At 38.7% G+C, this 27,087-nt stretch overlaps 1 protein-coding gene across 1 annotated transcript in view; it reads right to left on the bottom strand.

The window, feature by feature from the left end:
• Nucleotides 1-15,493: 15,493 nt before the first annotated feature.
• TEX264 (testis expressed 264, ER-phagy receptor) overlaps nucleotides 15,494-27,087 on the bottom strand; it is a 560,731-nt gene continuing 549,137 nt past the window's right edge. The window contains exon 3 of the mRNA XM_044076352.1: nucleotides 15,494-15,745. Coding sequence (XP_043932287.1) covers nucleotides 15,494-15,745 — 252 coding nt within the window. The remainder of the gene's footprint in view (nucleotides 15,746-27,087) is intronic.

Here is a 27,087-nt window from a genome sequence, read left to right on the forward strand (position 1 = left end):
TACCACTCCTCATTCACCTCCCTTGTAGCATAAAGCATCCTACAATAACCTGAAAATGTTCTTCCAGTTTGTTCTGGATCCCCTTATCACTCGTCTCATTCTCATCTTCTTAATTTTAATTATTTACCTCTCCACTTGTTGTCTATTTCTGTGCTAAAGCTTTTGATAACCTGGAGTATTCGCAAAATACCTCAGTTTTAAACTACTGACCTTTTCGCAATGTCTTCTTCTAAATGCTCTAGTCAGTTCTATTAATGTTGCATCCCCATGAGATCCTACCCTAATATGATCTCTTTGCAGTTCCTTGATTCTTTTCTGTCTCCTTTTCTGTAAAACTCTTTTGCCCTTAATATTTCCTTTTCGTATCCCTGTATTTGTCTAACTTTGGTTTTATTGTGATCCCATTCGGTCAGTAAATTCCTCTGTTGATTCCATAATGTCTCCCCACCAGCGAAGAATGTTTGCCAAATGCTGCCTTCTATTTAAATACTTCCAATATGCTTGCGCCCTCCAATGCCTTTCTAGAACATTGTGGGATTGATCAAGTATTTTGATTTGTACTAAAGAATGATCTGATAATCTCAGATGGGGCACCATTTGTTACACTAATTAAGTGTGCTCCTTTGTTACATAGAACCCATCTAATATGGATCAATTTCCATCTCTTTCTTCTTGAAATGTGTATGTTTTCTCTGCTTCTGGAAGTAACCCTGTATCCATCAATCCATAGTTCCTGCAAATCTGTAGTATTTGCCTTCAGGGAATATGTTTTGTTTCCCAAGTCCTCCAGTTACTTCTTAACTACCTGTTATAATATTCCAGTCTCCTCCTATTACTACTAACCCCTGATGGAACATCAATTCTCCTAATCACCGATTTTAACTCTTGTTTCCTCGTCCTTGGGGGCAGGTATAAATTACCGATTGTTATCCTCTTTTCACTCCAATTTCCTCTCAATAATAGAAATTGGCCATATGTATGTATCGCTTTCTTTCGATCTTCTACTTTTATTGTAGTTCCTCTTCTCATAAATACCCATTCTCCTACCTAGGGCTTCAGTACAGTATAGTACTCCCTGCCATTTTTTTTTTTTTAAATGTTTTAACATCCGTTTTTATTACATGCGTCTCCCGTAGCCTAAGTACATTTAGTCTAAGCCCTTTCAGTTAGTGTAAAACCTTTCCCTGTTTAAGGTCTTATCCCAACCCAGTCACATTCCATATTGCTATACTGTCTCATCTTTTGTCTTTCTTCCTTCTGTTTACAATTGCTTTACCCCATTTTCCTTGTGTTACACACTTCCATTGTGGCTTTTGTTTCTTCGTCTTTACCTCACCATTTCCTGTAATTCATTTCTTTTTATGCACCTTATTTGTATTAACGTTTTTGTACACCTCCCCCCTGTACCTTTCAAACATTTAACTATAACAAACCATAGAGATTTTGAACTATATACATTTCTTCACACTCCCCCCCCCCCACACACACACACACACACACACACACACACACACACACACACACACACACACACACACACACACACACACACACACACACACACACACACACACACACACACACACTTCTTGCCTGTACTATCTTCCCCCTGCGGGCATTTGCTCAACCCTCTAGTAGCGTAGCTTCAATTTTTATTCCAGAGCCTCCTTGTACTGTTTTTTTTTTTTTTTTTAATTGTTTCAGTATCACCCACTTGTCTGACCTGGACTGCCCATTTATACTTCTGTAGTAACTCCATTAACCTTTCCCTTCTATTTGGGAATAATATTAATCCTACACATTCTAAGACTTGCAATCTGCGGTGGTGGTGCTGCGGTAGCATTGTCGTCTCACAGTAAGACGCTGTCCGGTTCGATTCTCAGCTAGAGCGTCTTCTGCGTGGAGACTTGCGTGAATGGGCGTACCTTCGTTGACGGTTGTGTGTCAGGGCTGGTAACTCGGCACGTAAAAATCAACTACCAATCATTAGTGGACCGAAGTTCCGCTGTGGCGACCCCTAACCGGGAAAAGCCGAAAGACACAAACAAACAAACAAAACATTCTAAGACTTGCAACATGGTAATTATCAGTCTCTGCAAGGCTTAAATTAAGGAAATACAAAGTCCCATATCTCTTATCAGAGGCAGTCGAGACCCTCAAATTAAAATCCCATCACAAGGCTTTTATCCATTCTTTCCTCATAGCAACCAGGTATTTCTATTATAAGAAAATCCTTTAAATTCACCCCTCCCCCCACCAAATGAATTACTTTAAATTGTTAGCACAAAATCTTTCGCCCAGTCATGCTTAACATACAGTTTTCTTACAAAGTACCTTTTCATTGTACTCAGAATTAAGTTTGTCCAGGGGCTCCACTTCTGATTCACTCGGGATCATTTATTTACCCTGCTGCAAGCTTTCTCTTGTTTGTTGCATGTCATTCTGTTGCCTTTTGTCGATTATTTTTTATTTAAAAACTGGGGATAGCTTTAAAGGCCAGCTTTCCACTAATCTCTTTTCTTTTGACTTATTTCCTTCATCCACTCTATGTTGTTTGTCAGTTCTCTGATCCTGGAAGCTTCTGTAGCAGTCTATCTCCTCCCTGGCCTAACCTAGATCTTGAAAGGTCTTAGCCCCTTATGGCAAAAGTATCAAGTTAAGCTGTTTGCATTCCTTGAACAACGGTAAGAAACGGTTCCGTTTTAATCTAGTTCAAAGAGAAAAATATTGCTCCACAAAGGCTCTCTGATTACAAGCTATCAGTGTTTTGCTTTTTACACACAGTAGGCCAAGCAATTTTTCTTGCAGCAGAAAGTTTTGGCATTTTAGGACAATCTGTCACGGAAATCTTTTAGCAGTCCCAGCTGGGGAGTAGACCCCAAGTCCCCTTTCAATCAAGATTTCCTCCTCCTGCTGGCAACATGGACAGGAATGACAATCAGTTACCCACTGCCTACAGTTCTTCCCCTCCAATCCATAAAGCACATTTGTACTTCTAATATTCTCTCATCTGTATCTTCTATTTCATAGTTTTTTTCTATATCCTCCTGTGCTGCCTCAAGTGCTGTCAGCCTTTTCTGTACATCTTTATTTCCAGTCAGTGCTTCTATTTCATTTGAATGAACAGAGAGCGTACCTCTTAACTCCTTTACTTTTTCATGAGTTTTCTGGATGTGTTGGGTAAGCTAATCCCCTAGTTTATCTATATTATTGCCCAACTCAGCAATTTTACATCTGGGAGGAAATTATTGCCTGGTCTCTACGAAGCTGCTTTTCTGTTTACCAACACTTCTTTCCTTCGCAGGAGTTATAGGTACGGTCTCCTTACCCAAAAAAGAAATAAGTAATTAGTTTTCGCATTATCTGATGAAGTCTTTGTCATTGGAGACGAAAACGCAATTTTGTCAAGAGCGTTAATCTGCAGTTTTTATATGTTCGTGTCTTACTTGGTGGAATTAAACAGTGGAACCTTTGCTGGTGTGTTTCCTGCCTTCTACTAGGCTGTTTTGGATTTTTTCTTGGTTTTTGGTCGTTTTTCTACACTTACTCCTTACCCAACTGCTGATTTATTTTCTTTTTTCTCATCAGGGCAAAGTTTGGACAAACAAATACAGTTTTCTTTTCCTGACCAATCTGTGCCATTCAGAATCCACTCACATACACGGTACCATACTGGAAGTCCAACTCTTGTCACTTTTTCTCTACTAAATGACTGTAAATTTATTACATGTCTTATATTTAGCAGATTTGGTAACATTTTGCAGTGTTCAGATAGTAACTGTTTTTACCCCAAAAAAGAGAGCTTTAAATGAACAATTTGTGAGGAAATGCATCTACCACGTGGACTTACTACGGGATTTAGATGGAAAAACATTATTTAAAGGTAAACCCAACAGAAATGACAATGCAGTGGCAAATGAAGTGATCTTCCACATAAAAAAAAAAATTTAAGAATGTAGGCCTTTATGATTGAGTACATTCTCAGGAAACAGAACACACAGCTAAGCAACTAGTAATTCGAAAAGAGCAAGATTAATCTATTTGGGCATATGCTAATGCTACGTTATGGGAGTCAAACATCAAGAAACATCACTAGTAATACTGAGTCAAAGCCAGTCCTGCAAAAGGGACTTAGGGACACAGATGGACAGTGGTCTCACCTTCGATAATCACATCGCTACAACAGTCAGGAAATCCTTCTATGTGGCACACCTCATCACTAAGGGCTTTTCATCCAGAAAAAAGGAGGTCACTGTCTTACTGTACTCATCCCTCATTAGACCTATAACAGAGTACAATGCCCCATTTGGTATGTACCTCACAAGACATCTGCAACAACTGGAAAGGCCACAGAAATACCTCACTAAAAGAATCACAGACATAAGCAGATGCCTTATGCTGACCGTCTAAAAAAACTCCAGCTATACTGTGTGGCATATCGTCTACTCAGAGGCAATCTCTGCTTAACATACAAGGCCATGTCAAACACAGAGCTGTTAGATATGCTATACTTAAAGAAATCACAGTCCCTCAGAGACACATGCTCCAAGGATTTAAATCTGTTCATAACAATGAATAAAACATGCTGGAGGGATAGCCTACTGACCCAGAGACTCCCCATACTCTGAAACAGACTGCTCATACATGTCATGTTGAGTGACTTTTTGGCCCTTTTCAAAAGGAACCTTGATGATTGGATGGGTGATCGGAAATTCCCCCCAGGTATCACGTGAGTCACCCTGCTAGACAGGGGACCAGGGAAATAAATATTCTGGGGAAAAATAGCCAGGGAATTGTTATGGCTAGGTTTGTATAGGCCCTAGGGCCGATAAACTAGTACCAACCTATGAATTATATTTTGCAATGGAGCAACTTGTTGATAAAGTCCTGCGTTCAAAAGATCACAATAGGTGTAACAAATGGGAGGGAAAGGTAACAAGAGATGGCAGATCTTTAATTATATTTTGCAATGGAGCAACCTGTTGATAGCCACTCAGCTGAGTTTCTCTCATGTCTCACACATCAAAAATGCAAAGTTAACAAGTCCTGATTTACTGACTGTTAAGGTGGAACAGTTCTACTTATAAAGACAATTCTCTACAAAGAGAATGCTGTTCCCCTTTCTCCATTAAGTTGCGATTTTGAAGTGATTATATACATATGTATAGGGTTACGGTGTGGGGAGGTACAGGGGGGTGTTGTCCCCTGTGTAAACATTTATTTTGTCTGTTTTGATGCTTTTTCACTGCATTATTCTAAGTTAAGAGGAGGCATACTAACCTTACAGGCTTTAACACGAGCTGACTTTATGACTGCTTCATCTTGAGATTGTGCTTGACAAGCTGGATGTCAGAATGACCCAGATCCCTGTACAAGTCTTCTCCATTTGCCAGCAAAAGAATTCAATGTAACACAAAGTCTAAAAGTAAAGAAATAGACTCCAGAAAGCAGCAGCAGTTCAGCCAATCAGTAAGCATGTTTACATGAAGAGGATCACTGCAGCACACACTACACAATTCTTGCCTCCTCTCCAAGTTTAAAAAATCACAAATTTAAGTGTTTAAAAAAAGAGTAAATACTGAACATGTGATTTATTTTTGTTTGCTTTTGCTTAATATTTTGGTTACTGAAGTACTCAGATGTTTTTACAATGCTTAGTGATGTAATGTGACAATTTCTGCTTTATTGATTATCTGACTTTTTCCCCAGTTCTACTTAACCGTGGATTTATATAGTGTGGTCAGATGAAGTCATCAACAAATGACTAAAGTGCTCCATCCTGTATTACTAAAGCCTTATCATATTTTTCGGTCAAGTCTGATTCTTTATTTTATTATTCTGTAATATATCAGTAGTGATAGAGAGCAGTGTGGTAATATGCAAGAATTTTATGGTCCAAATACAATGATTCAAGGCTTTTTTAAAAACACTAAATTTTCCAAGTCTCCTGATATCAAATGCCATTAACTTCCTAAATGTTTATGTTGTTGTTGTCTTTCGGTGTTTCCCGGTTAGGGGTCGCCATAGCGGAACTCCAGTCCGCTAATGATTGGCAGATTTTGACGAACGCCGAGGTGCCAGCTCGACATTCAACCTTCAACGAAGGCACGCCCATTTACGCAAGTCTTTCGTACACCCACCCAACTGCAGGGAGGACTACATGTTTATAATATAAACGAATTGCAAGTCTCCAGATATCAAATGCAATTAACTTCCTAAATGTTTACAAAATAAATGAAGGTATGTACCTCACAAGACATCTGCAACAACTGGAAAGGCTGCAGAAATACCTCACTAAAAGAATCACAGGCCTAAAGCAGATGCCCTACGCTGGCCACCTTAACAAACGCCAGCTATACTCTGTCGCATATCGTCTACTCAGAGGCGATCTCTGCTTAACAAAACAAGGCCATGTCAAACCCAAAGCTGTTGGACATGGTACACTTAAAGAAATCCTAATCCCTCAGAGCCACATGTTCCAGGGATCTAAACCTTGTCATCACAATAAACTAAACATGCCGGAGGGATAGGTTCCTGACCCAGAGACTCCCCAGACTCTGGAATAGACTGCCTATACTTGTCAAGCAGAGCGCCTCTTTGGGCCTCTTCAAAAGGAACCTTGACGATTGGATGGGAGAAAGGAAATTCACCCCGGGGATCACATCAGTCACCCTGCTAAACAGGGGTCCAGGGAAGTAAATAGTGTGGGAATTAATAGCCAGGGAATTGTTATGGCTAGGCTTGTATAGGCCCTAGGGCCGATATCCTAGTACCAACATATGAAGCAATCAATAAGAAAGAGGTTTACTATTATAGTGCTCTCTCCAATGAAGATCTGCTGTGTGTTTTTAACACCTTCACTAAATCATTAAAAGTATAAGCAAACATACATTTACATAAAAGAAAACAAGCCATATTAACATGTACCCACGTTACAAACATATCACAACTTGATCAATTCTAGTCTTCCCTTAAACCTTACTCCTCCTTTAAAACATTGATCTGCATGTATTGTTCCCATAATTTCCATTTTTTTCTATGCAACTTGCTCCTACCCTTTTCTAAAGTTCCCACTTCCAGTTATTTTCTCTCTGTTACAATATTCAGTACTGGAAAATACAACTAGTTGGTTTAGACTGTGATTTATTGACAGCCACGATTTATTGACAGCCACCAGATCTAAACTTAAGGCTTACTACATCTAGGTAATTCAGATCCTGTACCCTAGCTCAAAAACAATTTCCTTAATTACATCCATTTGCTTGTCCAATAATTCTGACAGAGCACTCACCAGGGAATTTTTAAAGTCTGCCAACTCATTACACTCACAAAACATATTTATTTTTTATTTGACATTTGTTAACCTGGTTAGTCTGACTGGGCAAAAAGCCCTTTTTTCAGAAGAGACCCGAAGTGAAAAGCTCCACAGTTATACAAATACAAGAATATAAAGCGTAATTGACATGACAAAAAATTAATTACAATGAATAAGTTGAAATCATTACTAAGCATACATGGTACAATAATAATAAAGGAGGCAACAAGCAGATGACAGCATACTAAATATTGTACAATGTACACATCATAATAGACAGCAGTCAGTAATAAGAGAGAGAAAAAGAAAAAAAACATAATAGAGGCCATAGGATGGTTGAAGGATTAGGAACAGGAGGACCTTTAAGACCTGTAATATATACAGGAGAATTAAAACTTTGTGTAAAAGACTAATGTACAGACAACGAGTTCAGGAAGCTAAGGGAGCAATGGAAAACTGTTAGCAAATTATAAGGAAGCAGCAGAGAAGGTGAGGGAGTAGGATACAAAGCTGTAGAAGATGAAAGGTATATTAATTCAGCTCACAGAGGGATGCAATTTTATAGGAGGGGAAAGTTAAGTCGGATCATTGTCATGGACAGGACCAAGATCTGTAGAGGCTTTCTTTCAGGGTTACTATAAAGGACTTAGGGTTAGTGGTAGATATGACATGTAAAGGAAGCTTATTCCAGGCATTTGCTACAGAGTAGCTGTAGAGGAGTTTACCAATATTGTTGCTGGGCTTATAGACATGCAGTAGATGCTGTTAAGAGCTACGGAGAACATGGTTTGAGTCATAAGGCTGGATTAGAGTAGAGACGGTGGGCCAGGAGGAGGGCTCATGTAAGAGTGTGCGCTATGAGAAGTTGGGGTAGTAGAAGTTGGTGATGAAATTCCAGCCACTGTAGTCTTTTTAGAGCAATGCACTGGTGGGTATGATAAGGTAGACTGGAGGCAAATCTTCCAATTTTATTGCAGGTAAGTTCTAGTTTAAACAAACTGTTGGATTGAAGATTTGTGAGTATAGGGGCTGCATAGAGTAGTGTGGAAAGTAAAAAAGCGTGTGCTAAAGAGAGTCACAAAGCATTTGAGAGTTTTTTTTTTTTTTTTATGTCTGTAGAGCAAATCCAGCTTTTGATGAGGCTCTTTAATGCAATGTTGAGTATGGAGATTGAACTTACATTGGTTGTCAATGATAACATCTAGAAGTATAATGTGAGGTTCAGTAGAGATGAGTGTGCTGTTCAGGGACGAGACAGTAAAGGTAGTTTTGTGGTGCTGGAGAGTTGTAAGTAAGAATAAGAGTAGTTTGGTTTTCTTTGGGTTAAGTATCAATTGGTTGGAAGAGTGCCATCATTTAACTGTGTGAAGGGACTTGGGTAAGGGTGTGAAGATGGGTAATGTTTTCTGACAGAGATGATAGTAGAGTCATCAGCATACTGAATACTGTTTGAGAGTGGACAAGAAGAGTGGAAGTCATTGATAAAGATATTAAAGAGTAGGGGTCCCAGGTTGGAACCTTGGGGTACCCAGGTAGGAAGGGAGAGATATTGGATTGCCATTTCACTGTCTGGAATCTATTGGAAGGAAAACTGGAAAACCAGGAGAGAGCAAAGTTAGAGGGGTTAAGTGAAGTTAGCTTGGATAGAACTAGTCTATGGGAAACAGTATTGAAGGCTTTGGAGAGGTCCAGAAACAGGAAGGAGACTAACTTACTGTTGTTGCAAGAACTTGCAATAGTATTTATGAAGGATGTCAGAGTAGTGGCAGTAATGTGCTTTGGCCGAAAAGCATGCTGTGTGGATATGAGAAGATTTTCTTGCAGAAGGTGTTCAAGAAGCTGTTTGTGAGTGCATTTGTCTAGAATTGTGCACAGGGGAGATAAGATGGCAAGTGGTCTGAAATTAGAGGGGTCAGTTCAGTTACCTCCTTTATGTAGGGGAATGACATCAAATTTTTTCCAGATGTTAGGTACGGTGGTTTCTTTAATGGATCAGTTTACTAAAATGGAGATGGGGAAAGTAACAGAACTGGCAGCAATTTTTAAGAATTGTGGGAGTAGATTGTCGAATGATGGACAGCATGTTTTAAGTTTACTAAGAAGGGATTTAATATAGGCTGTGGGGATGGGCTTAAGGCAAAAGGTAGATGAAGTAGGACTGGAGGATGTGGAATGGGTGATACTGTCATTATTGGTAAGGTTGCAGATAGTATCGATGAAAAAGGTATTAAGGAAGGTAGCAGTATCAGAGGTGCTGGATGGTGATGGGCTACCAGGATGAAACAACTTGTTAACCAAGTGCCAGAATTTTTGGGGGCTGGTGTGGGGGTTGTTCAGTGGTTTGTGACAGAAATTTATTTTATCGAGGGTTACCTTTTTTTGTTTAGGTTGCGGAGCTCTCTATAGGTTTGGACATCAGTGAGGGGATTTAGATCTTTTCCATTTTTTTCCATAAACTATCTCTTATTCATGATAGCTTTGGTGGCTTGGGTCAGCCAAGGAGCATAAAGGGTTTTGATTCTTAGTTTCCTTATAGGGGTCAGGGAGTTTAGTGTGTCTAGAAAGATGTTGTTGAATGCCAGGACAGGTTCTTCAAGGGGGAGATTGTGGAAGAAGGACCATTTGATTGAAGAGAGCAGGTGACTGAAAGTTCTGGATTAAAATTAGAGAGACCGAGTCAGTCTTTATATTGATGGAATTTGTATAGATGAGGAGTGTGTCAAAGTATATAGGTGGGATGATGATCGCTTAGGGTATTAGGTAGTGTTGAGGGGTTATGATATAGATTAAGATTGGAGGTGAGCACCTAATCTAGAGTGCAGCCATGGTTGGAACTTTTGTTTAGGCAAGAAGGGAAAGAGATTAGTTAGGAGAACACAAAGAGGTTGATACAGGTGTTTGGGGGATCAGTGTCGAGCGACTTCCAGTCGATGTTGATATCGCCTAAGACAACAGTTTCATAAGAGAGAGTCTGTGAAATCCAAGAGATAAAGATCTCTAGGATAGGGATGTTGTTACCTGGGAGAATATAAATGGAAGCAATAGCCAATTTGTGTTTGTTTAACTGACAATTAGCAATGAGGATTTTGGATGGATAAAATGCAGAGGAAGAGGTTGAAAGAGGTTGGAGAGAGAGCTAGTTACAGTACAGAATACCAACACCAACACCCTTCTTTTTAAGCTGATCTTGGAGGAGGATGTTATAACCTGGTGGAAGAATTTCACAGTCAGATATATGCGGTTTAAGCCAAGTTTCAGATAGGGACAGAATGTCGGTGGTGTGTCATGAGATCCAGGCATGAAAAGGGGATTTTTTTATTCATGATGCTTTGAATGTTCATGGATAGTTCTTTAGTGTATGTAGATGTGGGAGTCTGTGAAGGAGAATAAGGGGTATAGGACTGGGGATGTGAGGTGAGAGAGGAGTTAAGTTAAGGCCCAGAGTTAGGATGCATGTCACCTGACAGTAATAAATTGGAGAGGAGTAATCTGAGGTAAGTAGGTAGATTATGTTGATGGAAATGTTTTGTTTTCATTTTGAGGGGGAGTGTAGGTAGAGAGAATATCTTAATTTTGCACCTAGTAATGTTAGAGTGAGGAAATAGAGACAGGGCTATAGGAAAGGTGTGTGTGACAGAGGGAGTTAATTGTGGGATGGTAGCAGTAGGTGAATAAATTCTTGGTGGGAGGGTTTACAGATAAGAGGTGGCTGTGTAGGAAAGGCAAAGGATGGAAGTTATGAGGATATATTCCCAGTTCCCTCCTCCTTCCCCATCACACCTACAATACCTGGCATTTACCAGAGAAACAGTTCTTTGGAGTCTGCTTGGGGTACAAAAATACCTAGTAAGCAACACAGTAGAAAAAATATCTATACAAACACATCCAAGCAAATATCCTAAATCTTCTAGACTCTATATTTGGGAGCCACACATGTCCTCCCATAGTTTCTATGCGAACTGCTTATCCAATCACTATTTCCAGTCTTTTCTAACCTCCTCTGACTGGTTCCTATAGTCTTAACAGCAGCCTCTGTTCTAGATTCAACTAGAAAACTCTACCATAGCAGGTCTTTCACTCAGGATTCCCATATCCCTTTCCCTTTGCCTATATTTTGATATCAATCCCCGTTAGGGAAGGCAGTCTCTTTCCTGCAGTCCAAGTGTCTTATTGGCCTCTTCTCATTTTATTACTCCTTCCTCTCTAGTTATTGTCGTCCAATACCTTGGTTTCTTTACCAGTTTTCTCCAGTAAATTCCAGCCCCTTCGTGCCTATTCTCTGTACTGCTAAATAGTCATATCTATTGGCAAAATCTTCTTCCTCCATTCTAGTGTTGGCCTAGTACTTACAATACTCTCTGCCACTTTATGAATAGAATATTCTGTATGCTGTTATTTTACTTAAGGATCTAGATCCAAAATTCCACTCTCTCCTTATTTCTTAAATTAAGCACCCCCCCCCCCAGTTCATGATCCATTTTCACTTAGAATTACAGCTTTTCTGCTTGTGTTATATATTTGGGGGTAAACTGTGTAGCTCTGAAATATCCCTTAAAATCAAGTAATCCTTAACCACCTTGTTCTAGTGGAAGGATCAGCTTATCCAACCTGACTCTTTTCTTGCCCTCCGGGATAGATTTCTTTATCTTGTCATTATTTTCCACAACTTCCTCCTCTTGTTAATAAATATATACTTGACCTGAATACAAAACTACGGGATTAAAAACATTTGCACTGCTTGTATCTTGGTATGCCTTAAACAAGAGCTTCCAGTTTCTCAGTTTCTGTATCATCTTTTGTTTAATCGCTTCCCACATATACTGAGCTGCCACAACAGAATCCTTTTAATCTGTACTCCTAAAGTACTTCATTTTTTCACGTCCCAACAAATATGGACACTACTGAACTAATTCATGTCTGGGTACATAGTTTGCAGCCATAGCCTTTGCATCATTTTCATTAATTTTACTTTTACCAAAAAAAGACATGAAATTCTATCAAAATGTTCCACTACACTGAGATGTTCTTTTCTGTTTTTTTTTTGTTTTTTTTTTAAATCAGATACAAAATAATATCATCTACAAAACCAACCCCTATTCATTACTACACCAATTACATCCTTGAATTTGTGAGTCCCCCATCCTCTCTGCCAACAGTTCTAAATATAAAGCAAATAAAGGGGAAAGAGGACACCCCTGCCTGATTCCTCTGCTCAGACACAGCATGTGTGTTTGGGGGTGGGGGTGGCTATGAAGCTGAATATTTCATTTTTAATCTAACACTGTTGGGAGGTTTTTCAGACAGACAAATCAACTCTCTTGTACAAATGATTAAGTATTGAGAGCACAGTGCGGGTAATGATTCAAAGGCCTAGAAAGGAGTGCCCAACTCCATGGTGCAGAGAAATAGAGCCCTAACTGTAATCCAGAAGACCAGATTTCAAGTAGCAGCTAGGGCACTGGAACAGCCAGGTAAGGAAGATGCTTGAGACTATCTTATTGCTCACTTATCTGGGGGGTGCACTGTGATGCAAGTGATGGGTGATGTGGGCTGCCAGCTTGCGATGGGTTGCCCTTGTCTGAGTATATGAAGAAACAAGCATGCACCGATAGAGTGGTATAGGATTGTCTTTGAATCACCACTAGAGGTGAAGTTAGGGTTGATAAAGAAATGTACCATACCTTATACCCTAAATGAGATAGGCAGCTTAGGAGAAGGAAGTGTCATGTAATTCCCCAGCTTAAGGATAATTAAGGTCCACCCTGAAACGCAGATAAATCTAATCTAAGGCTAAAACTAAATGTTAAAGCTACAGGTTAGAAGGGTCATCTCCCTCAGCAACACATGGCTACCTGGGTATAGGCAGGGGCACAAACGCCTTCATGAATCTATAACAGCCCTCTTCAATTAGCTCTCAGTTGGTATGTACTGAAGATGCAATACATTGAGAACATATGAAGTCCAGATCCACTAGACGAGAACTTCATTCAGACATTGGGGGGTGGCACACAGGGAAAAAGGTTCTGGATTGGAACACATTATGAGTAGCGAACCAAAGACCTAGATAGGAGATAGCTGTGTGTAACTATAAGCCTGGAGACAGAGATGGTGTGAGTAACAAATCAAAGGCTTGGCTAGGAGTACAGAGTACTGAATCAAGGATGTGGACAGGAGCATGGTATGAGTAAGACAGCAAAGGTCTAGACAGAAGCATGATGTACACAATAACAGTCTTGGACATGAACATGGGAGTGAATAATTAATTTATGCTGGTAGGGAATAACAAACAATGAAAATGTCACAGGTCTTTAGAAATTATGGTTAAAGGGAGTCACTATCCAGTTTTCCTTAGAGGTGGGGCTTGTTCTCTAAGTAAGGAGTTTATGTATCCAATAGTAACTTTCTGTTGTGCAACATCACAAATTACCTCTTTTGTGAAGATGCTGTATGTGACTGTGGTTTACATGCAGAAAGTCTGCAGGGTACAAGATAGATCGAGCATGTGAAAACACGCTTTTGCTAGTCCAATACTTTCCTGTAGATGGGAATATAGTCATAAATGTTAATAGATGCCTTTATCCTTTACACCAGGTGGCACTACAACTGAGTTCCGCGTACAGAAGGGATGCAGTGTTGCATCACTGGGGACTGCTACATTTGTGAAGCACAGACTATGTAAAGTTAAGGGAAATAAGGATAGAAAAAGTAATCAATATGTTTAAGGGCCAGCTCTCCACTAGCAGCATTTCCCCTCAATCTCACTTACCTGTAGAGTTACAAAAAACTAACTACTGTTAATTTTTTTATGGTTTAGCTTTATGTCAGAAGTGACACAGTTAATTCTGAAAAATTATTACATATCCATGGAACTGCTGGAATGAGTCAATAATGCTCTGGTTTAGGAGGAAGGAAAAGATTACATGTGATTTATCTTTATGTACATTTAAGTATGCTCCTCTGGGTATAGACAAGTCAGAATGGAAACAAAAGCAAGAGAATCCTAAAATTCAGTCAGTGTTCCAGACAGACTAGGTTTTGCACATACAGTTTTAACCCAAACATGAATATGAGGTCAGACAAAGGACTGCTTCTTGACATCTGCAAACAGACAGAATGCTAAGGCAAACGCAAATATCTCCATAGAAAAAAAGCAGTATTCACCTTGGGTAAATGTAATACTATAAAATTTTAATACCAATGAGTGAAGTCTGACTTCCTCAGCACAAAGATAAAATGCATTATGCACTGTCTGGTTCTTCAACAAAGAACAGTGGTAGATGAAAGCAGTGACCTCTAACACTGCTACATGGAGCTTTCTTTCCTTGCACAGAGTGCAACCTGCAAATCAATTTTAAAGTTTGACCCCCCCCCCCCCCCCCCCGGCGCGCACACACACACACACACACACACACACACACACACACACACACACACAATTTACCACTTTAGAATTCAAAGTTCTGGATCTATCACTATCTCTTTTCAGACGTGATTTTCTTAGTTTCACTTAACACAGCACAGTCACCTTTTAGTAAGTCTCATTTTAACACAGTTGGCTATTTCACCAAATTCCATTTTAAGGGGAAAAAAAGAAAAAGAAAAAATATCTGCCAAGTGTTAACCCAGTGAAAGAAAACTAGAGCTCTGATATATGTGGAATTATGAAAAGGATAATTACTTGGAGGTTTTTATATTTTTTAGCAAGTACCTTATTGTGAGATGTTATAACAGCTGACAATGTGTTGATGTAATGACGCAAGTAAAGCTATTCATGTAGAGCACAAAAAAAAGTTCTGTGCCTTCCTCTGTGTATTTCTGCTCTTAATGCACCTAGATTAATCTGTCTCTAAAAATCCCCACTTTGTTCTCAGCTGTCTGGTAAATTGTCATCTTGCACCTTCCACATTCCAAGCTAGCATATTAAACAGTAATATACATATGTAGCACATCTCATCTACACATGTACTGAAGAATGGTTTCTTAAAGTCAAATACATCTATCACCATTTCTAATATCCTCAGGTATGGCATAATCTGCAGCACTCTGTAAAACAGTACGACAGAAAAGGAAGAACAATGAGACAATATTGCTGAAATGACTAGTACTGTACTTTTAGTCAGAACATAAAGACTACAACTCATTAGTTATGCTTTAACTGACTACACTATGTTCCAAATATTATTTTAGTTCAGAAGAAAGATTCCCTACCTCAATGTAAGCTGCTAGAGCACCATAGACCCAACGGACAGCGAGGAAGATGGATAGGAAGGTTGTAAATGGGAATGTGGTAGTCACAGCAACAGAAATCTCTGGGAAGGAGAAAATCTTGTAACCAAACTTCTGGTAAAGTTGAATTAGCTCATCTGAAGGCTTCTCCTCACCCTCACAGAGTATACTGCCAACAATGTACCGGCACTTCTCTGGAGCAACCTGAAAAACACAGCGAGAGAGACTTGTCAAATATAAGGTGCATCTCCAGCTAACCACATAGATTATAATCTGGAACTCTGGATTCAACCATATGAAAAATAAAATATGCATGCATACAATAATTACGTATCATATTTGTTCCAGGTTCACTGACAGTACTTCCATTATGGTTTTATAATACCACTAGGCTAGGTTAACAAATGCAGCAGCAGGGTGACTGTGGTTAAGGCTTCTGTCTCAAGTTCTAGTCCACAGGTCAGTTCTAACCTCCATTTGGAGGATTATGCAAATTCTCCTTACATCTATGAGGATTTTGTCTGGGTACTGCAGTTTCCTTCCACCTCACAAACACAAAAACATGCCGATAAGCTAGCTGATCTGCACTGTCCTTAGTCATTGCATCTGTCTATACATTCCACATCTAACCATGTTTTTTTTTAACTGAAAAGTGTCTGCAATGAATCAAATCAGTTTGCTTGTCTAGTAAACAATCAGCAGTACTGTATCACCTCCTTTAGGATTTCTTCACAGTCAATGCAATACAAACAAAATCTTGATAAAAGCATGCATGCATGTATACATCCATAGGCAGCAAACAAAGTATCAATAGACTACCCAGAGTACCTATTCCCCAACAACTTCTCAGTACTGCATTGGACTCCAAGAATGCATAACAATGGCATCTGTATATTGCTCCATACAACTAAAATGTGGCAACATTCTGTTCAAGTCAAGAAACTAAGGATCCTCAAACCTGAGCTATAAACTCTGCCAAAAGAGTACTGACAGCAGCCAGTGATCATGGGAGGTGTTGCGTGTCTGACACAGGATGCACGTTTGCCAGAAAGGTACACCTGCCATCCTCTCCACCTATCATTTAAGGTTGTAATAATAAAGTATGCGGACTGCTGACTACTCATCTCAGTACTTGGATTAAATCATCTCAATCACTCTGATGAAAATTTCCATTCATATAAATCAGGTGTCTCAAACTACCACTCCACAAGCCAGGTGTGGCCTCAGAATGAGGACAAAACCCATCCACATACATACATTTTTTTAAGTTATAACAATCTGGCCCATGACACAGTAATGCAGCACAGCCACTTTAAAAGTGAGTTTCAGACTTCCTGGTTAGCTTATGGTAAATGTCAGCATGTGTACATGTGTAGTCAGAAAATTAAAACAAGATGCACAAAACTACCTTGGAAGCAAGCCTTCTCATTGTAGTACTGGCCTTTGGGAAGGTTGATAAGTACAACGGGAATGCATTTTTTAAGTAATGATGGACATTTGAGTTTTAGACCATTTTCTTTCACAAAATGCTTGCTATTTTAGTACATTAGTTAAGTGGAATGTGTGTTTTTGACACACAGATGTTTGCAATCTCTGGTTTACTGGTATGTGTGTGTGCGTATGCATGTGTGCGCTTGATTGTGTGTGAGAGAGAAACAGAGAGAGAGAGGTAGGTACACTCTTGTCTGGAGCTGGTATTAGCATTTTGGGTCCCTACCCCAAGCAAGTGTTAAGCTGAAGGCCCCCTGAAGATTTTGGGTCCCTTCCATGAGCAAGCATCAAACTGAAGGCTCCATGGAGATGTCTAGTCCAAGTATCACCACATCGTCACCACCCTTTAGCTCATGCTAGAAAGCTTAAGGAATAATACACACAGACTGAACTGTAAGCAAAATGCTATTCCTTTAAAACAGGTCTTAGTACAACACAACGTTGGCCCATCCCATAAAATGGCATTCACACTAACAGGCATTTAGTTTCAATGATGCTACATTGCAACAACTTTATCTATAGGGCTGATCTTAAGTGAAGTGGTGCCACCCACTGTAGACATCCCAATGCATACCCCCATATTCCTCCACCCTGGTCTCCCACAACATAAAGACTGCTTTTTTATTACTTTTATCACATTTTGCCTTACTCTTCGGAAGGCACGTTTTCTAAATGCTGTGCTGTTCTGAGGTGCATTTTAGAATTTTTTAAAAACCTTTGCCATCCAATGATGGTCGGGAAAAATCATGACCGAGGAAAGACATTCAGTGTTACTGTATGAATTTAACCTTCCTTGCATCCTTTCAAAACACTTTGTACCTAGTTAAGACTGCACAGTTAAAAATAAATCATGCATAAAGAACAATTCAGTCTTACTTTTTCTTTTGAAGGAGGGAATACATTGTGTCTATGGCTTAAGGTTCAACAATGTCAAACAGTAGCTCAAAATAAACTGATAAGATTAATGTTTGCAAGGATACATTCCCTTCTGGGAATATTGCCTGTCTCTAACATCCACACCCCCTGGAGAAAAAAAAACCCTCTCATTTTCTGTACTTCCATCTGGTGTTAGAGTAGGATGAAAGCAAAGGCAAAAATGGCTACAATCATATATATTAAATGGCTGCTCTCATACCTATATGCCTCCTCACCCTTTGAAGTCAGGCTGGAACAAAACTGAGAGCAAAACAAACACAGCATATATCAACCTGTTGCTGTCAAGACGTACAGTAACAGCATGCCTTCTTAACCACATCCTCAAAACATAGTCATCTGAACTTCTATGATGGCTTTATACAGTTATTTAGATGAACTGATAACACTACAAAAATCAGAGGTCAAAATGAAGAAAAGGCAGGCTAAGTATGAGACCGCTCAAGACCATGTGATCAAAAAATAGTAGACAGAGGACAGCGTACATAGTGATCTGCTGTACCAGAGATACTGGAAGAACAGACTGCATTAATTGTATGGGATCACAAATAAACAACTGGACTGGTATTCTACAGCAAGATCTGTAAAGTGAAAGGGCACATTGTGTGTAAGTTCCAAACCTGGCTATCAGAAAGCAGCAAAGACCTGTACTAGTAAATATGCAGTATTACCAGCATAAAGAGTTGAACCTGTCAAAACTGGCAGAAAGGCAAAGTGTTAAAAATTGTACAGTGTTTGTGGAGAAACACCGGGCAGAAGAGAAGCAAATTTATCTCAGCAATCATGGAATGTCAAGAGACAGGGGTGAGATTCAAGCTGTTATAGCCAGCTTTCTTCAGAATACTTTTTCCTGGAGGATCAGAGCCATTTTTTGGAAAAAAAAAAAAAAAGTTTAAGGAGGAAACGCAAACATTTGTCCAACAAAAGTGAGCCATCAGACACAAGGGAACTCTGCTTCTCATTCTTCTGTTAATAAAAGCTCATATCAGTAAAACAGCTTCCAATGTTTCAAAAGAAAATGCTTGAAAGACAGAAAAAAGCATAGGAGTTGAGTAGAAGAAACAGGAATACCTTAGACATAAACCGGAGTCTGGGGATGGGAGATAGAAGTACAAGGAAAAGTGTGTGTTATACAGTAAAGTATTTTCAGTTATTGTTAAATGTGATAAAGATACAAGTAAACAAGTAGCTTTTGTCTTTGCTTTTAGTTTTATGAAATGTAAGCATTACAATGTAAAAAAAAAAAAAAAAAAAAAAAGAAGTATGCTTAAGTTAATAGGCTGTAATCTTGGGGTGTTGAGGTGTAAACGTGCATATATACATAGAATTGATAGGTTTTCTCTTACTTTTGTGTAAACAAATGTCTGGATTAAGGTCCTTGGCTTAATCTAATAAATAAGTTTTTAATCTAAGTAAATAAGAGAACACTGAAAATAATTAAAAGATTTCCTTTAGCAAATAAATCTTCAGAGTTGTTCAGAAGTCTGCAGCTGAAGGCAGCTGAACATTTTGTTCTTACACTTCCATGGAGACAAGATGACTATGGGGGCAGATGATAAAAGCCACAGCACTTTTTAAAAGCTGTTCTTCACATCTGAGAGGGAAATAAAGATAAGACAGCAACAGACAATTACTGTAAATAGGAGCACAGACTAACATACATGAAAGCATGGATAAGCTTAATTTGAGGTTAGGTAATCCCTGTGTGTAGCTGTTGATCTGGGACAATTGTTCCAATTAAGGGGGGGGGGCTTAAACATCTGAAGATGCACATGGTTTTGTGTGTTTAAGTTGAAATGTTACAGGGGTTTCTGGTGGGGGTGTTTTGCTTTTTGTTTGAGGGTTTGAAAAACAAAGTCTTGTAAAATGTGGCATACGTTCAAATGGAGATGGCAAGAAACAACTGTAAGAAAAATCAACCTGCCAAACATTTGCTAGTAAATGCAACATAAAAGCTGGAACTAGACATTTAAAAAAGCTGCCATGTGTATATAACAGGTGGGAATAACTTATCATAAATGGCTACATTACCCAAATTTTGGAATGTGAATGGCATCACAGGCATAAACAAAAATGAAAAAAATATATTGAATTATATTAAGAATTCCAGAGTGCAAATAACCAATGCAATACAGGAGACACATTTGGAAAGAACTCGGCATGTAAATTATGATAGGATTTCAGGGTGGATATTCAGCAGAGTGTCACGAAAAAGGAAAATGAGAATACTTACAGTAATTGCTAGAAGAGCTCCAATAGTGATAGAAGAGGAAAAAAGATGATAATGGTAGGTTTGTGGTAGTACGGGGCTACTGGCAAGGCAGGAGGATTACACTGGCATGTACTTATATTCTCCCTAGAACTACTATTATGGAGCATAGGAACACTTAGGAGAAAATCAGCTTTCAACAGGGAATATTACTTACAGGTGGGGACTGGAATTTGATTTGCCATAGTGAAGATGCATCTGGGGGACCTAGAAGGGTAACTGTAACAGAATAGAGTTCTGAAGAAATTTATGAAAACGTTTGGGATGGAAGACATGAATTCAGTAATAGAAATTCTTGAGAGAGTTTACATATTATTCCCCAAATTACAATAACTGGGCTAGACTACATAGAAATTACCTTTCACAGGAACATATGCGCTTAATTGAAAGCTTTGACTCGCATTCAATAATTATTTCAAATCGCATACCAATAACCAAGATAAAAATGCAGGGTATTTCAGTAAAATGAGACATTTCCCCACCTACCTGTTAAAGAAAGAAAAGGGAAATGAATTTAACCAATGGGTAATGGAAATTATTCGAGCATTATTAACGAAGATAAAAATTTCTTCAGAAGTTATAGCTAGTGAATGGGATAAAATGAAAGTGCAACTAGAGTAGAAATGAAAGAAATATGGTGAAAATGTAAAAGGAATTATTTAGAGGGACTGACAAAGGTTAAAATATTGCAGAATATGGGGAATCTCAAAGAACAAGAGACACAACTACAGAGTGCTAAAGAGAAAATAAGGAGCATCTAGTATGCATGAGTTTAGAAAAACAGCTGTTAAGCAACTGTTTCGATTACTTCAGAACACAAAAACTTCTATCACAATGACTTATGCAACAGAAAGTTAAAAGAGCTGTTCCCAAACTTAGGGAGCCTATAAACAATAAATAACCAGAGATCCTCTACAGGTATTTGAGATTTCAGAAATTATATGAAAATTTAAATAAAGAAGTGGAAACCAAGAAAGAGCACAAATGGAAATAGTTATGGAAGACTAGAGCATGTCAGCATTCAATGAGGCTCAACAATTAACAGATAAGATAGGAGTAGATGAAATAAAAATGGTGATGTACAATCAATCTGAAGAAAGGTTCCATGAATAGATGGTATTCCTGTGGAAGTTTGGAAACTAGGAGGAAAGAAATGGAAATATCTGAACTGTTTTAACGGCATTTTAAAAGAAAGGGAAGCACCAACATCCTAAAAAAAGCTGTGGTGGCTGTAATACCTAAAGACCGAGCTTTATTATAGGCCCATTTAAATTTTAAACCATGATTATAAAGTGTTCATGTCTGTAATACCTAAACAAGTATCCAAAGGTGTGGTCAAAAACTGATAAATACAAATTAATGCAGTTTTGAGGAGAGGAGGCAAATATGTGACAACATTAACAGAACAATGATAATCCAAAGGGAAACTGTAAGAAAATGCCACTGTTAGTGGGTCCTGAAGCAGAGAAAGCATGCAACAGAGTAAGCTGGGATTTTATGAGTATGGCAATGGAAGCATCTGCATTCACTGACACAATAAGGTTAACCTGGAGGATATAAAAAGGGATCAGAGGTAAAACTTTAAGTGAGAGGGCTCCTCTACAACAACTTATGTCTGAATAGTGGAACCAGGCAGGGGTGTCACATTTCCCATTTGTTATTTAGAGCCATTGGCAAAGAAAATAAGGATATCAGAAATTCAGTTATATAATTGGTATGGTAATCAACAAAAGTTGTACTAATTTGCAGACGATATTACTTTGTACCTGATAAAAACCAGAAAAGATCATGTCAGTGTTGTGGATCAGTTTCAAGTCTTTTAAGGGTATAACATTAACGAAGATAAAACAAAGGATATAGCTGTAAATTGTGTACTCACAAATAACTTATTACAACAACAGGGGACACAACAAAGTATAATATTTAGGAGTAGGATTAAAAAGGATTCTGTTATGGCAGCTAAGGTTATATGAAAAAAGTAAACAAAGATAATATAAAAACTGAGAAATTAAAAGCTTGTGTTTATGGATACAAGCAATGAAAATGTCTTTAGTCCCTTTAGTTTTATATACAGGTCAGGTATATTTTTAACAACCAGAGGAGAAGTTGTGGACAATAATAAATAGTTGAAGGAATTTATCTGGGAGGGGAAGAGGGCAACGGTCAACTGGAATAAGATGATCCTTCCAAAAGAACAGAGTGGTTTAGGATTACCCGATTTCAACAGAAATTTTACAGCTCCACACTTAAGGCTCATATATAGCACAAGCAGAAAACTATAATTCAAAGTAGAAAGAGATGATGGAGTGGGGGTATAAGAACAAAGGAACTGACACCAAAAGGTGTTTCACAGCCTAAAAAGCTGCTGCCTGATTAGCAGTGCATTTCACTTCTGAACGTTATTTGTGTAGCAGCAGATATTTCACAGCTTTTGAAGCTGTTAATTGGTTTCCTATGCTCTTCAGTGCAGACTGCACTGTGTGCAATTAGCTTTACTTAGTTAGAACACTGAGATTTATATACAAGAATCTTGCACTGAGAAGCTTGTTACAGTGATGTATAACCCTCACTATAAGGTTATTTTTTTTCACTTTCAGAACATAATCTGCATACTCCATATATTACATTATCCTTAGCTCAAGAAAGATTAAAGAAATAATTCAGATCAAGTTGACAGATCTCTCAAGTGCTGACTGACAAGAACATGACTGACAGCATGAATTATACATTACAAATCTTATCTTGACACAAATCAGTTCTACTTCTGGGTAACCTCCAAAGTTGACAAGGGAAGTTGGTAGACTAGTACATCAAGGCCCAAGTAAGACCTTTAAGTACCACGTGTCACTGATTAATGGAAAAATAAAGGGTACACGTATTTGACCCAAACTGATGAAATGGACAGGAAACTATTTAGCCAATGGAAGGCATAGAGCAAATGTCATACTGGTTCACACTTAAATTTTAGGACATGGTCAACCTACTAGCTAATAGTGATGATTAACAAAGGGGAAGCCAGAGGTCAGCATGTCCGAATGTAGCTTGCAAGGTACCAAGACAGGGCAGATGAGGTGCAATGCAATAATAGTGCAAAGGCAGAAAGAATTATTGGGAAAAATCAAGGGATGACTTGTGTGATAGTAAGAGTACTTTTACTGCAGAAAAGGAAAATATCTGGGCCATTTTAATCAATATATCTTATAGGATCAATGCAGGATGAAACGGCATTGGCAAAGTCTGACAGAATGCTTTGGTGCACTGCTACAGCAGTGCACTTAAGAGATATACGGGTGAAACATCCTTCTCTTACACATAACTGTACAGGGTGTAGGTGAGGAATCAGTGGAAATGTGTTCAGTTCTGGAGACCATCAAACTGGCTGACTGTACACACTGGGTAAGGGTGGGAGGAAGGGGCAGCCGAGACAGGACGGAGTATGAGAAACATGGAGTATTAGTAGAGGCTCACAGAGATGTAATGGTCTCTTTGGTGAAAAGATAAGAAGGACATAACAGATACAATATAACCTCACACCGCATATTGGTGGCATAAAGGAAAGTCAGTGCATGCACTTCAGCTGAAATGGAAAGATTTCAGAATGACATCAGGAAAGTATACATCAAAGACAGTGGTAGAATAATAAAACATTTTATGAGGGGTGAAAGAACTCTAACTTACGAAAAAGGTTTAAAATGCCTAAAAACATGGGCAAGGAGGGTGTGGGTGTGGAAGTGGAGGCACATTTACAATATAAGCAGACCTGATAATCCAGGAAGTATTTTCCTAGCATCTATATAAATACATACATAAGCAGCTACTGCCAGAGACAAAAAGGAGACCAATTCACTGTGTACTCCAATGGCTGAGACTTTCCCCATGTCTAAGATGTGATGCGACTAGAAGCATTAGGTAATAGTCCCTTAAATCTTTCAAACACTGTACAAGTCAAAGTACCACATAGAATGGAGCAGTTAACACACAGCATATACAAACATAACCTCATAAGGGAACACAGTTAAGTGAAGCATCCATCACCTGGCAGTCGAACAAAATTCAAGCAATTTGTCAAAGCAAGAACCACTACACACACACTTGTGCATAATCAAATAGACCCACTTCAGCCTTGCATTCATGTCAAATGATATTGTTTTGGTTTGTGACTGGCCAATGTTCTAGCTGTTACAGACAAATTTGGAAAACAGAGTTCAAAGAAACAAAGCTATCCACAGGGCATCTCTAATTACATGCAGCAGAACATCAGCATAAATAATTGCAAAAGACCTTATATCTTTCTTTTTGAAATTACTAACAATGATTAAAAAATGGTTAAAACACAAGACAATGGGCATCCATGTAAGCTACAGTGTGGGTTCACATCCAGTGTTATGGAATCAGACTTTGGAGGTTGTTCTGCTCCTTCTTGAACAGTAGAACCAACCTTACTAAATTCAGAATCTGCCAGCCTCCCCAAAAAGGGGTCACAGTAGGCAAACAGCAGATTTTCAAATTAGCTATGAAACCACTGATCAAGGTCATATACATATGGGACTTCCAAGATGGCTGCACATTGAGTCACAGCTTAATTCTAGCTCTCCCAGTGTGGAAATGCAAACTCGGCAGAGAAAGCCAGTAGACGTGTTTTTATGCGTAAATTTCAGTAACTGGCTAGTAAATGTACTGCCTGGATACCAGGAAAAGAATACAGAGGACCTGGGGGGAAAATCAGTTACAAAAAGTGCGGAAGAAACACTGACTGTGGAAAGTTATGCAGCTGTTCAGCAAAAAACAATGCAATCTCCAGACATGAATTTCAGTAACCTACACGAAGATACACGACAACTTGCACATAGACCTGGTTACAATAAATGAAACACTGATGGAGTATATCAACACAAACAACAAAAGGTTGGAAAATGGAAGAAGCTTTAAACATATATTCTGATGAGGTCCTAAAGTTGCAAAACTCAGAGGTGGAAATGAAGAAAAGGTTGGCTGAATATGAGACTGCTCAGAAGAGACGTTTCAAAAAATAATAGAATAAGAGGACAGAACACACAAGGAAAACTTGAGATTTTCAGCTATAGCAGAGAAGCTGGAAGGAACAGACTGCATTCATTTTATGAAAGCACAAATAAGCAGCTGGACTGGTATTCCACAGCAGGAGCTGTTAGTTGAAACAGCACATTGAGTGTATGCTCCAAACTTAGCTATGAGAACGCAACCTAGACCTTTAATAGTAAAGATGCAATCCTACCAGCAGAAGGAGTTGATTCTGACAAACTGTGGCAGAAGGACAGAGTACTAAAACTGGGAGACAGCAGTGTTTGTGGAGAATGATTACTCGTACACCAGACACAAGAGAAGCAAATTTATTCCACTATTCAGGGAATGTCCAGATGCAAGTGTGAGACTCAAACTTCTGTACCCTGCTGTCTTCAAAGTATTCTTCCCTGGAGGGACAAAATCTATTTTTTCTTTTTTTGATGAAGTACATGCTAAGGAGGAAATACAAACATTTGTTCAACAAAAAGTAAGCTGTGAAACAGAAGATTCTGCTTCTTGTTCTTCTGGTAATAAAGACCATAGAGATACTGTGTACCTGTGAAACCTTATCCAATGTTTCAAAGGAAAATGTTGGAGAGAAGCAAGGGAGCATGACAGTTGACTAGAAGAACTGACAGTACATTTGAAATTAAGCAGAGACGGGATTTGGGAGATGGAAATGTATAGGAATAAAATCAGTAAAAATGTAGGTTTACAATGCAATAATTACATTTGTGAAATACGAACGAAGAAAATCTGGAAATATTGGAATTTTTTTCAAATTTGCTGGACTTCTGGGGGACTCTAAAGCATATGCCCTACCTCATGGCATTAATGTTCGGAAAATTGCTTTGCGGGGGGAGAGGAAGGAGAAAGTTAACTGTAGGTAAAGATTTGTTTCTTAAATTGTACTATTTCTGTGGTGTGGGGTTTTCTTTATATGCCATAAAGTATAGTTTTCTCAGTTATTTTAAGAGTATTAGAAATTGTAAACAGGTGCTACAGTTCGTTTTTTTTTCCCTTTTCTTTCTCCCTTCACTTTTTCTTCTGGTTCAGTTTTAAGAAATGTAGGCAATACAGTGTAAAAGAAAAAGCCTGGTTAAAAAGCATGACAAGAAAAATGAATGTGCTTTTTCTCATTCTAGCATAGGGGAATGACTGGATTAAGGACTTTGGACTTATTTGGTAACATGTTTTAAGGGAGATCAAGTAAATGAAAAAGAATACTGAATATTATGAGGCTTTTTTCTAGCAAATGCAATTCTACAGCTGGTCTTTATGTTTCAATGGAGACAATCTGATAAAGAGAAACTGGCTGCAGTCTGGTTGAGAGTGACTGACTTAAGGGGGGGACAGAAATTGGCTAGGACGTAATGTTCTCTGAAAGCACTCTGGGGGTTTTCCCAGCTGGGAGACCTATAAAGCTAACAAGAAACCAATCAGCTCTTAGTAGAAGCAGAAGCTGCACCATGTGCTTTAGCATGCATAACTTTTCTTTTAGGTTAACTCAAGTCTGAGTGTGGCAGTCAGTTAGGGACTTTCATTCCTATTAGGAGGGTAAAATGTCAAGATTTGAAGATGTACATATTTCTGTCTGTTAGTATTAAGTTAATAGGTTTTAGGAGGGTATTGGGGTGTGTTTGTTTTTTTTGTTTGAGGACTTTCGATAAACCAAAGTTTTATAAGATGTGACATACCCTGAAATGGATATGACAAGAAACAACTGTATAAAAGTTCAACCTGCCAGTGTACACGTGACACAACAGCTGGAACTAGAGATTTAACAAAAAATGGTGTTATACATAAAAGG

Source organism: Protopterus annectens, chromosome 7.part0 (assembly GCF_019279795.1).
Source record: "Protopterus annectens isolate FY-2018-M chromosome 7.part0, PAN1.0, whole genome shotgun sequence".
NCBI classification, from domain to species: domain Eukaryota; kingdom Metazoa; phylum Chordata; order Ceratodontiformes; family Protopteridae; genus Protopterus; species Protopterus annectens.